General features: G+C 46.8%; 2 protein-coding genes across 2 annotated transcripts in view; both read left to right on the plus strand.

Annotated features, from left to right (window-relative positions):
• The window catches only part of LOC140346504 (fibrinogen-like protein 1), a 7,196-nt gene extending 853 nt beyond the window's left edge, over nucleotides 1-6,343 (plus strand). The window contains exons 2-6 of the mRNA XM_072432607.1: nucleotides 234-441; nucleotides 2,127-2,224; nucleotides 2,310-2,398; nucleotides 3,138-3,325; nucleotides 6,043-6,343. Coding sequence (XP_072288708.1) covers nucleotides 234-441; nucleotides 2,127-2,224; nucleotides 2,310-2,398; nucleotides 3,138-3,325; nucleotides 6,043-6,241 — 782 coding nt within the window. The 3' untranslated portion in view covers nucleotides 6,242-6,343. The remainder of the gene's footprint in view (nucleotides 1-233; nucleotides 442-2,126; nucleotides 2,225-2,309; nucleotides 2,399-3,137; nucleotides 3,326-6,042) is intronic.
• A 3,058-nt stretch (nucleotides 6,344-9,401) lies between these two features.
• Nucleotides 9,402-13,475, plus strand: part of snx25 (sorting nexin 25) — a 44,328-nt gene continuing 40,254 nt past the window's right edge. Inside the window, exons 1-3 of the mRNA XM_072440048.1 lie at nucleotides 9,402-9,540; nucleotides 10,272-10,490; nucleotides 11,273-11,586. Of these exons, the coding sequence (XP_072296149.1) occupies nucleotides 10,457-10,490; nucleotides 11,273-11,586 (348 nt within the window). The 5' untranslated portion in view covers nucleotides 9,402-9,540; nucleotides 10,272-10,456. The remainder of the gene's footprint in view (nucleotides 9,541-10,271; nucleotides 10,491-11,272; nucleotides 11,587-13,475) is intronic.

Here is a 13,475-nt window from a genome sequence, read left to right on the forward strand (position 1 = left end):
CTATTTTTAAAAATGGACTAACCCTTGTATACAATCTGGTTGCTAAGTAACAATTGTAGAATTACCTCTGTGTTATATTTGCTGGACATGTCAAACCAGGAAGTGACATTTTAAACGTCACTAAAACTGCCAAATTGGAAAAAAACAAGCAAAATATGAAATTTAATCTTATTTTCTTTGTTTTACTGAAAAGTGCAGTTTAATGTGTCACGTGGACGTTAAGTGAGGATCAGTTTCATTCCGGTACATTCCGTTTCATTCCGTTTCATTCTGTTTCGTAGACTGTGCTGAGGTGTTCAGCACCGGCTTCAGGTCCAGTGGCTTCTACAGGATCCGCCCTGAGTCGAGTCTGTCTCCAGTGAGAGTTTACTGCGACATGAGCGGCGGAGGAGGCTGGACCGTCCTCCAGAGACGCACGGACGGGTCGCAGCGCTTCAACAGGTACAGTCCACCAGAGGGCGCAGCGCTTCAACAGGTACAGTCCACCAGAGGGCGCAGCGCTTCAACAGGTACAGTCCACCAGAGGGCGCAGCGCTTCAACAGGTACAGTCCACCAGAGGGCGCAGCGCTTCAACAGGTACAGTCCACCAGAGGGCGCAGCGCTTCAACAGGTACAGTCCACCAGAGGGCGCAGCGCTTCAACAGGTACAGTCCACCAGAGGGCGCAGCGCTTCAACAGGTACAGTCCACCAGAGGGCGCATCGCTTCAACAGGTACAGCCCACCAGAGGGCGCAGCGCTTCAACAGGTACAGTCCACCAGAGGGCGCAGCGCTTCAACAGGTACAGCCCACCAGAGGGCGCAGCGCTTCAACAGGTACAGTCCACCAGAGGGCGCAGCGCTTCAACAGGTACAGCCCACCAGAGGGCGCAGCGCTTCAACAGGTACAGTCCACCAGAGGGCGCAGCGCTTCAACAGGTACAGTCCACCAGAGGGCGCAGCGCTTCAACAGGTACAGTCCACCAGAGGGCGCAGCGCTTCAACAGGTACAGTCCACCAGAGGGCGCAGCGCTTCAACAGGTACAGTCCACCAGAGGGCGCAGCGCTTCAACAGGTACAGTCCACCAGAGGGCGCATCGCTTCAACAGGTACAGCCCACCAGAGGGCGCAGCGCTTCAACAGGTACAGTCCACCAGAGGGCGCAGCGCTTCAACAGGTACAGTCCACCAGAGGGCGCAGCGCTTCAACAGGTACAGTCCACCAGAGGGCGCAGCGCTTCAACAGGTACAGTCCACCAGAGGGCGCAGCGCTTCAACAGGTACAGTCCACCAGAGGGCGCAGCGCTTCAACAGGTACAGTCCACCAGAGGGCGCAGCGCTTCAACAGGTACAGTCCACCAGAGGGCGCAGCGCTTCAACAGGTACAGTCCACCAGAGGGCGCAGCGCTTCAACAGGTACAGTCCACCAGAGGGCGCATCGCTTCAACAGGTACAGCCCACCAGAGGGCGCAGCGCTTCAACAGGTACAGTCCACCAGAGGGCGCAGCGCTTCAACAGGTACAGCCCACCAGAGGGCGCAGCGCTTCAACAGGTACAGTCCACCAGAGGGCGCAGCGCTTCAACAGGTACAACAGGTCCTCTGCATCCTCTGCTCCTTTTCTATTTCTCTTTAAAAAAAATGCTGACATTTGATACTGAAGGGAATACCAAATATATTAACTTTAGATTATATTCATTTTAGTCATTCTAAGTTGTGCTGAAACTGGCCTCACATAGACCACATTCCTAGATAAGGAGAACGCTGCAGACCCAAGGACATCTCTCTGCAATAGAACGGCGAATGGAAGAATATTGAGAGAAGGCGTCAACCTACATATGACGCCCCATATCGAAATGTATACATTGTTTGAGCGCGCAGGGAGAGGGTGCAGTCCGGAATGTAAGTCACCGACACATTCGTTAGGGATAGAAAGGTAAGCGCTCTGTTATCTGTATTAGAATTGTACTGACAGGGATTAAACACTTGATTCATTTTAACTGTTTTGATTCTTGCCTTTTTCTTTCATAAACGAGCACGCCAACAATACCTTGACTAGATCGGGTTTAGAATTAGAAGCTTAACGGGGAAAACACCAAAATAATGACTGTGGAGTCTCGCCTTAAATACATTAAAAGTCATGTTGTTCAGGTCTTGGGAGGAATACAAGAACGGTTTTGGAGATTTTGAATCAGAAAGAGGAGAATTTTGGCTGGGAAATGACAACCTGCATCACCTGACGACACAAGGTGAACATCACATACTGTCGTTTGTATGTATTAAATGTATCAAGAGTTTGAAATGTTAATATTCTGATGCTTTTGGTTGTTGAAGGGAACTATTCTCTGAGGATAAACCTGGAAGACTTTGATGGAAACCAGCGCTACGCCGAGTACAAGGACTTCAGAGTGGCACATGAGCAGGTGCAGAACAACATGATCCACTTACATGTTTAATGATCACAATTGACACAACAAAAAGGCAAATCCCGAGTCTAACAAGAATATACAATCTCTGTCTTATTACAAACTTGTCAACTGTCACATCAAGGCACTTGAATTCCATTATAATTGTAATTCTTCTCTTAAAAATACTTAAGCCATTCATTTCCTGACACCATGGTAACATTAGGGTTTATACTTCTACCCTACATGTAAATTACAGCGTACATTTGAAAGTGAACTTTTACACAAGTTGTATGTATATAGTTAATATATAAATAAGAATAAAAGGGGGCCAAGCATTGACCCTTGAGGTACACCAGCCGGTCCTTTGGTGAAATAGTCCTTTCTGTCCGTACACATTGTTTCTTACATTGAATCTGCTGAATTCCCTCTGACAAAAAATGTTAATTTTATCAACAGTATTTTAGGAAGACCAAAGCCAAACACTTTTCTAAGATAAAGGAAAACTGCGCCAACACAAGCAGCGCTATCAAGCTAGCTTTTCAACGTTAAGTCTAATTGCATTACTTTAAATCAAACCTTGATTTAGCTCCGGTTTAATCTTGCATTTAGATCTAGTGGCTCCAATTAAGTCCAAGTTTAATCCTGGTTTGAATGGATTTAGTTCTAGTCTAGATCTGAATCAATCACATCTCCTCAGTCTGAACCTAAACCTGCTCCTGACCTCCTGACCATCTGACCTCCTGACCCGTGTTAGGAGCAGTACCGGCTCTCGTTTGGTGCTCACGTTGGCACCGCCGGCGACGCCCTCTCGGGGAACTTCGAGGTGGGCGTGGTGTCCTGGGCCAGTCACCAGGGAGCGAACTTCAGCACCTTTGACCGGGACAACGACAACTACGACGGGAGCTGCGCCCGCGAGGACCAGGGAGGATGGTGGTTCAACAAGTAAGATCACATTTACACTCTCCTGACCTCCGATTGGCCCTGCCCAAAGGGGAGGAGTTATAACTGAAACCCGCCCCGTCCTCGTCTGCCACGGTCTTATGAGGCTGTTGTAGACTGAGGGGAGGTTGTGTCTCTCTTTCAAACCATCGCTTTTCTCTGTCTCTCCTAGTTTTTTTCTTTTCTTTTTTACGGTATAAAACACATACTACATACACATACTTATAAAATACATACTTACTTACATAAGACGTACAACTCCACTAGGTGGCGGTAAATGCACCTTTTCAGTCGGCTGTCGACCGCCATTAAAAGTAACACAACAACAACAACAATAACAACATGGGTTCTCCCTCATTAAAATGTGTCTTCAAATGTGCGATTTGATTTGTGTGAGGGCGGGGCAAGTGTCAGTCAACTCCTGGGTTTGGGGAGGACCAATCAGGGCTCGGGAGGGTATGAATGCTGCAGCTCAAACTGTTAAAGTGTCATTACCGTATGTTACGGACTTTAAGTTGCACCAGCCAAAAAATGCATAATAGAGAAGAAAAAAACATATATAAGTCGCACTGGAGTATGAAATGCTATTGCAAGTGTGAAAATAACACATAATATCACATATAAGTCGCTCCGCAAATATAAATAAGTATAAATATAGCCGCAAGCGGCAATGATCGGCCCTCGCCACGCCGCCGCCGCCACGCCCCAATTGTCCTTTTATTACGCCTACTGCTGAATCTGTGACGCTGTCACATCTTCTCCCCTTTGTTTTACCATCAAAAAGCAATTTTATTTTGAATTCTTGGCAAAATGTGCGGCTTTGCCGCACAGACACCGTGACTCTTAGAATAAAAATGTGGATAACTTTTGATGGTCCTGAAGATGAGTCTCACCAAATTTCAGGTTAATATGTCTAACGCCCTGGGAGGAGTTTGTGAAAGTCTAAAGTGTAAACATGTTCTGGCGATTTCCCCATTGGAATAACATGGAAGGTTTCGGTCATCGTTACAGCAAAGCCATAACAATTATGACATGGGTCTCATTGACTTTTTTGATGGGGCTAAAATTGAGTTTTGTGTCAAATTTCATATAATTTCGCAAAACTAAATATTTAACCTCCATATAAAATCTGTAGGGGGTGCTGTGGCTCCAAATTAATTTATTTCACTTCAAGTAGGTTTAGGGCAAAGAGTTTAACAACTGATTCTAATTTGACGCAATTCGGACTTTATCTGGGCATCGGCAGAAATGTTAAATTTGGGAGATTTCTGAAATTCTTGCTACAGTTTACGGCTTCGCCGCACAGAGACCGTGACAGGTATCAATGTCATTTGAATAACTTTTGATGTCCCACTCCTCAGTAGCATTTTCACCAAATTTCAGCTTTTTAGGGCCACCGCCCTGGGAGGAGTTCGTAAAAGTACGACGTTTGGAAAAACTCCGAAGTCATGTTTAGCCATTTTTGAAGCAATATGGCCGACATTTGGTTGGGCGGACGGCGTTGCCGTAATAATATTTTTTACTTCTCTTGTCACCATCTACCTCTGCGCCAAATTTCATGATTCTACGATCAGATTTTTTTTGGGTCATTTCCCATCTCTCAATGCATCTTTGGTACATTTGGGGGCGCTGACGCGCCAATTTTTTTAATTTTAGAAAAAGGAAATAGCCAGAATGTAGAGAGGCACGATTTTTAGAGGTGTGAACATTTTTGTGACTTTTCGTCAATGTTCACTGGGTGAAAAATAGGGGGGTTGGTCCCGAGAAGAAGAAGAAGAAGAAGAAGAAGAAGAAGAAGAAGAAGAAGAAGAAGAAGAAGAAGAAGAAGAAGAAGAAGAAGAAGAAGAAGAAGAAGAAGAAGAAGAAGAAGAAGAAGAAGAAGAAGAAGAAGAAGAAGAAGAAGAAGAAGAAGAAGAAGAAGAAGAAGAAGAAGAAGAAGAAGAAGAAGAAGAAGAAGAAGAAGAAGAAGAAGAAGAAGAAGAAGAAGAAGAAGAAGAAGAAGAAGAAGAAGAAGAAGAAGAAGAAGAAGAAGAAGAAGAAGAAGAAGAAGAAGAAGAAGAAGAAGAAGAAGAAGAAGAAGAAGAAGAAGAAGAAGAAGAAGAAGAAGAAAAGAAAGAATAATATTCCGATGCGAAAACAAGGTTTCCCATTTTTCAAATATCATGAACTATACATTCGGAAAGCGCTCTGTTTTTGGCCCTCTATACAGTAATAATGTTCAATTTTTGCATTACATGCTTATATGCACAGAACATGCAAGAGATGGGGAACGTATTCGTGAGCTACTTAGCGCAAATGAGTGCTTTATATGGGGATCATCCCAATTTAAAGTGCTCTTTTAGTGCGTACTTTTGCACGGGCTTCGCCCGTTTACAACGGTAAAGTTCCATTTTCCTACTACTAATTAGTATGCACGGGGCGTGTGTGAGTGAAGGAGTGCGTTAGTGAGTGTTTGGAAGTGGGCCAGCGCTTCGCGCTCGGCCTTACGAAATTAATAGGCCTCTCGCCAGCTTGTGGCGCTCGGGCCTAAATATAAGTATAAGTCGCACCCCGGCCAAAACTATGAAAAAAAGCTGCGAATTATTGTCTGGAAAATACGGTATTTCTTAAACAGTGACCTTATATCTTTGATCACCATTGCATTTGTCCTCCGTCACGCGCTCGTGTACATTTCCTCCACCAGGTGTCACTCACGCGCTCGTGCACATTTCCTCCACCAGGTGTCACTCTGCGCACCTGAACGGGCGGTACTACCCCGGAGGACACTACAGCGCCTGGTCGGACGACGGCGTGGTGTGGTTCCCCTGGAGGGGCTGGTGGTACTCCCTCAAAGCCACCGTCATGGAGCTCCGGCCCGGCGACTTCCGGACGGACGCCGCCCACGACACCAACGCTGTGCGGGCGAGACCACGCCCCTAAGGGAGACCACAATCAAGAGGCCGGTTTACAAGAACACAGGAGAGGGATGGGCAAAAGGGCACAAAAGGAATGCAATGAATTAAAATCTTAAACAACATTCAAATTCCATTAAAATATGTCTAAAAGTTTAATGAAGTAGTTTAATTAAGCTCTGCTCTTTAAGTGTTATTTCGCATATGAATTGCTTAACATTTTGCACAAAGAGTAAAAAACGACCTTTTCACTGTTGCTTTTGGTCCAGAAGTGGCAGTAAAACACAATTAATGAGACAAAAATAATGTGTTTTCTCACATTTAAAAACACAATGCTCAATGCAACGATCAGCCTCGTGTCTACGGCTTCCTGCTCAGTAACTCTGACTTCTCCACAGACGATCGTTAAGAGGAAGTGATGAGAGGGAGAGACTAAAAAAGAGGAACTCAGATTTGCACCGAAAAGAAAAAGAAACTTAAGAGTAAGAGATTTCCATAGCCTAAACATTCTATCGCGCTGTTGTTCTTTTTGCACTATATTCCATTTAACCATTACCATCATCAAAGTAAAAAATAAATAAAATAAGAGTTTTTTTTTTGTCGATTAGCCACAATTATTCCGTTAATCGCAGCAGCTCTGGATTAAACATAGGCAATAAACAACATTTATACTATTATATCAGATTAATTCATGAAAAGGAACATTACACGGTAAACACTGCTTACAAAGAACATCTCTAATCAAATAAGCACAAATACGTGTTGTTTTTAAATATGATTTTGTTCTCATAGTCTTAGAGGCGACCGTAAGAACGTAAAGCTTTTTTTTAATTGTCAAAATTCTTTATAATAAAACATTTATGACAGATAACAAACAGTTAAAGGACTGCCAGGGGAGCATATTACAATTACAGCTACATTTAATACATCAAAAACATTTAATGACAGTTTTCATGAGTAGAAAATGGCTTTTAGGTTTAAACTTTTGGAAATGGTGAGATTTGTTTGTGGAAAAAAGGGATACTGACGATGAAAATGTACTTTTATGAACGAATTTGTCAAATATAAGAATTAAATGAATTGCGATTTTCTAACTACAGTCCACTTTTGTGTCATGAAAACAAAAAATTATAAGTTCAAATTGAAATCTAAAGTTGGGTTCAATGTGACGTATTTGTAAACATAGTAGAAAAAGCTTCAGTTGTAGTCATCTGGACTCGATAGACGTTTCGACTCTCATCCAAGAGTCATTGTCAATAACAGAATTTAGGTCGAGAACTCCGATATTAATACTGTTCTGTGGTAAGACCCGCCCATTGGGAGGAGCCTTCCTGAAGTAGAAAGAGTTGTTTGTTTCAACAGAAACTCCCCCCTTGTATCTACCGAGCCTATTCAGAATCTTAATGGGCTATTAGAATCCTCTTTGTCTTTGTGAGACCCTGGCTCAACCACCCTGAGTACCTGATTAGCATCTAAATGTCCTGGTCCTGGTCCTCTACCTTTCCAGGGGTTCAGAATCCCATTATAGATAACAGGAAGATGAAACCTAAGCCCTCCATTTCTGTTTAAAGAAGGTCTTTCTTTTTTAACAAAAATAGCTTCCTTAACTCCTCTTTCAAACCATCTTTTCTCCTGCTTAAAACCTTCACCTCACCGTCTTCAAACGAGTGATTAGAGGCTTCAAGATGGAGATGCACGGCACTCTGAGGTCCTGAACTTGTATTTCTTCTGTGCTGATAGAGCCTCTTGTGTAGAGGCTGTTTCGTCTCACCTATGTAACGTTCTTTACAACTTTCTTCACTGCATTGGATCGAATAAACTACATTGCTCTGTTTTTGAGTCGGCAACTTGTCCTTTGGGTGAACCAGTTTTTGTCTTAAAGTGTTTCCTGGTTTAAAATAAACAGGGACTTCGTGTTGTCTAAAAATTCTCTGCAGTTTTTCCGACAGGCCAGACACATAAGGGATAGAAACACCCTTCCTTCTCTGTTCAGTTTCCCTTTTGTCCTAATTCTTGGTTCTCTTCACTCTGTTGAGGGCCCAAGCGGGGTAACCACAGGCTGAGAGGGCATTTCGGACATGTTTTTCCTCTTTCTTCTTGCCCTCTGAGCTGGTGGGCACACCTTGAGCTCTGTGTTGTAAGGTTCTGATCACCCCCAGCTTGTGCTGTAGTGGGTGGTTGGAACCAAAGAGCAGATACTGGTCCGTGTGTGTAGGTTTCCTATATACTTCTATTTGGAGTTTCCCGTCCTCTCCTCTGATCGTGGAACAATCAAGAAAGGCCAAGCGATTCTCCTTAGCGTCTTCTCTTGTAAACCTGATATGTGGGTCCACAGCATTGATGTGATCAGAGAAGGTTTCCAGCTCTTGTTCCTTGATTGTTACAAAAGTATCATCGACATAGCGGAGCCACAGTTTTGGAGCTATGCCTGAGAATGAGGACAGTGCCTTCTTCTCAAAGTGCTCCATGTACAGGTTGGCCACTATGGGAGAGACGGGCGAGCCCATGGCACAGCCATGAATCTGTCTGTAAAATTGTCCCCGGAATTGAAAGTAAGTGGTGTTCAGACAGATGTCCAACAGTTTACATATGTGTTCAGGTGTCAGTTTGGTCCTTTCCTGTCTTACCACAGAACAGTATTAATATCGGAGTTCTCGACCTAAATTCTGTTATTGACAATGACTCTTGGATGAGAGTCGAAACGTCTATTTTTGCAAACTGAGTCCAGATGACTACAACTGAAGCTTTTTCTACTATGGAACACGCCTGGACGAATGAGGGATTACACCGACGTATTTGTAAACAGTCTTTCCAAAAGGTTTTAATAATAGTGCAATTCCAAAAAAGGTGACAAATTGTTTCTGGGTATTTTTTTTTTGCAAAAAATGCCGTTGATATATCGTAGCATAAATTGATTCGTGGGGTAAATTCTGTGGTAAAAACATATCAAGCAGATTTGCGGTTGTGGTAAAGAAAAAGGCGTCAGACGAGCGTGACCCTGCGCATGCGCTCGTTTCCATCACGCGGCTCCGTCCGGCCGAGCGGTGCTTCTCCCCTGCGGCTGCTCGCTCCGCGTCCCCGCCCCTTCGGACCGCGCTGTCTACCGTATCACGCGCTCTCTCGGCGGGTCAGCTGGAGGGGGGAGCGCGCGGGGGGGGGAAACACAACACAGCCGGGTCTTGTTGTTGTCGTACCTGTCGTTTCTCCTCCTCACGCGCGGATCGGTGCGAGACGCGCGCGGCGGCGACAACAACACGGACATCACGGCCCCGGTAAAGACAAGACGGAGGATGTAGTTTGAGCGCCGGCGACATCTTTGGAGAAAAGGTAAAGCAAGTGCGGTTAGCCCGGAGTGCTTAACAGCATTGAAGCTAGCAGTTTGCTCAGACACAGCTAATATATAACTCTTTCTGTCCTTCAAGTCCGCGCGCGGCTTTAGCTGATTATTTTATATTTTTGTTGTATTTATTTGACCAACAATTATGTATGTTTGGATTCTTCCTTAGCTTCCTGCTCCGACTAGTTGGTTAGCAACAGTCGCTAAGCTACAGGTCACTGCCCGATCCGTGTCGCCCCCGAAGGAGAGCTCTGCGCATGCGTGGTCTACTATTCACGGTTAAATGCCTTGAAATAATCGATTTATACGCTCTAAGTTTAGCTATAGATGTATATATTTTGCTATATTTTTGTGTGTAAATCGAACTATATGGTCTACAACGTTTTTTAATTTACATATTACTAATTTGTATTGGTTCAAATGGTAATATACACTTTTCTGTGTTGATTTTGTGCCACAAAGTCCGCGTTTCCCGGATGCCACGCCCCCAGAGGTCACGCTTTAACTCTTTAGATCAAGTCGCCATAAAAAGCGCAGAAACTTGACACGGTTTCGATTTGTTCAGAAATGTCAAAGAAGTAGAACGCGTTACGAATCGTGCAGCTACGGCGTCTCCGCGGTGACGGCTGGAGTCTCCGTGTCCATCACTTTTACGCGCTTGAACCGTCATTACCGATAATGTTCCGTGAATGACTCGATCTCCGGTGTGTTTCCCGTGAAGCGCCCCGCCGTGGAGGACCGCAGCTCCGGGGCGAGTCGATGCGAGGAGCGGGGCAGACATAGCGCTTCGGTGCGGTGCGATGTGCGAGCGGGAATGCCTCTGTCTGCGGCCGGGGAGCTGCTGCTGATCCCGGGCACTTCAGCCTCACTGAGCCGGGGGACATTTATGGATGGTGGGGACGCAGCATGCACACGCCCCCAGCCACCGTCACAGCCACAGGTGAGCAGACCCCACGGGTACAGGTGAGCAGACCCCACGGGTACAGGTGAGCAGACCCCATGGGTACAGGTGAGCAGACCCCACGGGAGAGCAGACCCCACGGGTACAGGTGACCAGACCCCACGGGTACAGGTGACCAGACCCCACGGGAGGGCAGACCCCACGGGTACAGGTGAGCAGACCCCACGGGAGAGCAGACCCCCACGGGTACAGGTGAGCAGACCCCACGGGAGGGCAGACTCTGCAGGTGAGCAGACCCCGTGGGAGAGCAGACCCTACGGGAGAGCCGATCCTACTGGAGAGCAGACCTTACAGGGGATCAGACCCACCCTACGGGTGAGCAGACCCCACGGGTGAGCAGACCCCCCTACGGGAGAGCAGACCCGAGAGCAGACCCCCCTACGGGTGAGCAGACCCCACGGGAGAGCAGACCCCACGGGAGAGCAGACCCTACGGGAGAGCAGACCCCCCTACGGGAGAACAGACCCCCCTACGGGAGAGCAGAACCCTACGGGAGAGCAGACCTGTGGGGTCCCGTGTGGCCCTTAGAGAAAAAAGTTTGGACACCCCTGGTCTAAATTATGCATGAACTTTGTCCCTGGTGTGATGTCGTTTTCTACATATTCTGTTGACTTTTGTCCACAAAGACCGTCTCGCTTGGTGTGAAACTATCATTTATGTGTATGTCAGATAAAAAGACCCCAAATAAAAAAGTCCAAATGATAAAATCGTACAAAGCTGTTGTACGACCAGCTTAAAGCCGTTGCCCCTTGTGCCCACAGCGCCACCCGGAGGAGAGCAGCTGCCGGGCCGCGCGCCCCCTAGCTCCGCCACCTCCTCCCTGGGCGCTCCGTTCCGCCTGGTCCCGGCCTTCGTGCTCAGTGTGGGCGTCGCCGTGGCCGTCCAGCTGCTGTGGGGAGGACTGACCCTCACCTCCTTCTTCCTCAAACTCTTCGTCTACGTGTCCTTCGCGCTGTTCTGCTTCCTCGCCGGGAGCTTCGTGCTGCTGACCCGCAAAGGCCCGCTGACCGCCAGCCGCTTCAGCCGCCACGCCCGCCAGTCCTGTGTGCGGCACGACTTCTTCAGCAAACTCATGGTGAGGAACCCACACGTGCGCAAGCTTTTGGTTCAAAAACATGTTCAAGAGGCTCCTCCCACTAAAGCGTATACAAGAGGCTCCTCCTACTAAAACATGTAGACGAGGCTCCTCCCGCTAAAGTTTGTACATGAGGCTCCTCCCACTAAATGCATGTACAAGAGGCTCCTCCCACTAAAGCATGTACAAGAGGCTCCTCCCACTAAAGCATGTACAAGAGGCTCCTCCCACTAAATGCATGTACAAGAGGCTCCTCCCACTAAAGCATGTACAAGAGGCTCCTCCCACTAAAGCATGTACAAGAGGCTCCTCCCACTAAAGCATGTACAAGAGGCTCCTCCCACTAAAGTATGTACAAGAGGCTCCTCCCACTAAAGCATGTACAAGAGGCTCCTCCCACTAAAGCATGTACAAGAGGCTCCTCCCGCTAAAGCGTGTAAAAGAGGCTCCTCCCGCTAAAGCATGTACAAGAGGCTCCTCCCACTAAAGCATGTACAAGAGGCTCCTCCCACTAAATGCATGTACAAGAGGCTCCTCCCACTAAATGCATGTACAAGAGGCTCCTCCCGCTAAAGCGTGGTCAAGAGGCTCCTCCCGCTAAAGCGTGTACAAGAGGCTCCTCCCGCTAAAGCATGTACAAGAGGCTCCTCCCGCTAAAGCGTGTACAAGAGGCTCCTCCCGCTAAAGCGTGGTCAAGAGGCTCCTCCCGCTAAAGCGTGTACAAGAGGCTCCTCCCGCTAAAGCATGTACAAGAGGCTCCTCCCGCTAAAGCGTGTACAAGAGGCTCCTCCCGCTAAAGCGTGTACAAGAGGCTCCTCCCGCTAAAGCGTGTACAAGAGGCTCCTCCCGCTAAAGCGTGTACAAGAGGCTCTTCCCGCTAAAGCGTGTACAAGAGGCTCCTCCCGCTAAAGCGTGTACAAGAGGCTCCTCCCGCTAAAGCGTGTACAAGAGGCTCCTCCCGCTAAAGCGTGTACAAGAGGCTCCTCCCGCTAAAGCGTGTACAAGAGGCTCCTCCCGCTAAAGCGTGTACAAGAGGCTCCTCCCGCTAAAGCGTGTACAAGAGGCTCCTCCCGCTAAAGCGTGTACAAGAGGCTCCTCCCGCTAAAGCGTGTACATGAGGCTCCTCCCGCTAAATGCATGTACAAGAGGCTCCTCCCACTAAAGCATGTACAAGAGGCTCCTCCCACTAAAGCATGTACATGAGGCTCCTCCCACTAAATGCATGTACAAGAGGCTCCTCCCACTAAAGCATGTACAAGAGGCTCCTCCCACTAAAGCATGTACAAGAGGCTCCTCCCACTAATAGTGTGTAAATTGTGGACAAAAGCATTCCAAAACTTAAAAATGATAAATAATAACAATAATTAAAACTGCCACATATTCCTGAAAAGTCAACAGACGATTCCCCCTAAATATAAATAGAAAATGCACTTACTTCATCAACTTTGTTCAGTAAACGATGTAACAATGATTTTTGGGGAACAGTATTTATTGCGTGTACATTTTCTTTTACTCTGATGAGGAAGTGTTATTTTTGTGGTAGAAACATATTATTTGAGCTGTAGCGGGTCAAATGCAACGACTCATTACAGGGTTAAGCTGACGAGTGTTCCATTCTGTTCAATCATTTATGAATCGCAGCTCTTTTAATAACACTGCGTTTAGGAATGATCTGGCTTTAGGTTTGTGGCATTCATGGCATAACGTCATCTCAATATTACGCTTCAGCTCCTCGTTCCTCGCGTCTCCGTCTCAGACAGAAACACACATCCCTCTCTTTTGTCTCTCTCTCTCCATCCTTCTGCTTGAGTCGCTCGTTAGACGTGATTCATCTTTCTTGTTCTGCCTCTCCTTTCCTCCTCTCTCCATCTCTCGCTCTCACTGATCAT

The sequence above is a fragment of the Eucyclogobius newberryi genome, unplaced genomic scaffold, assembly GCF_026437365.1.
Source record: "Eucyclogobius newberryi isolate DKJ021-1_F unplaced genomic scaffold, fEucNew1.0.hap1 SCAF_11, whole genome shotgun sequence".
In the NCBI taxonomy this organism is placed as follows: Eukaryota; Metazoa; Chordata; class Actinopteri; order Gobiiformes; family Gobiidae; genus Eucyclogobius; species Eucyclogobius newberryi.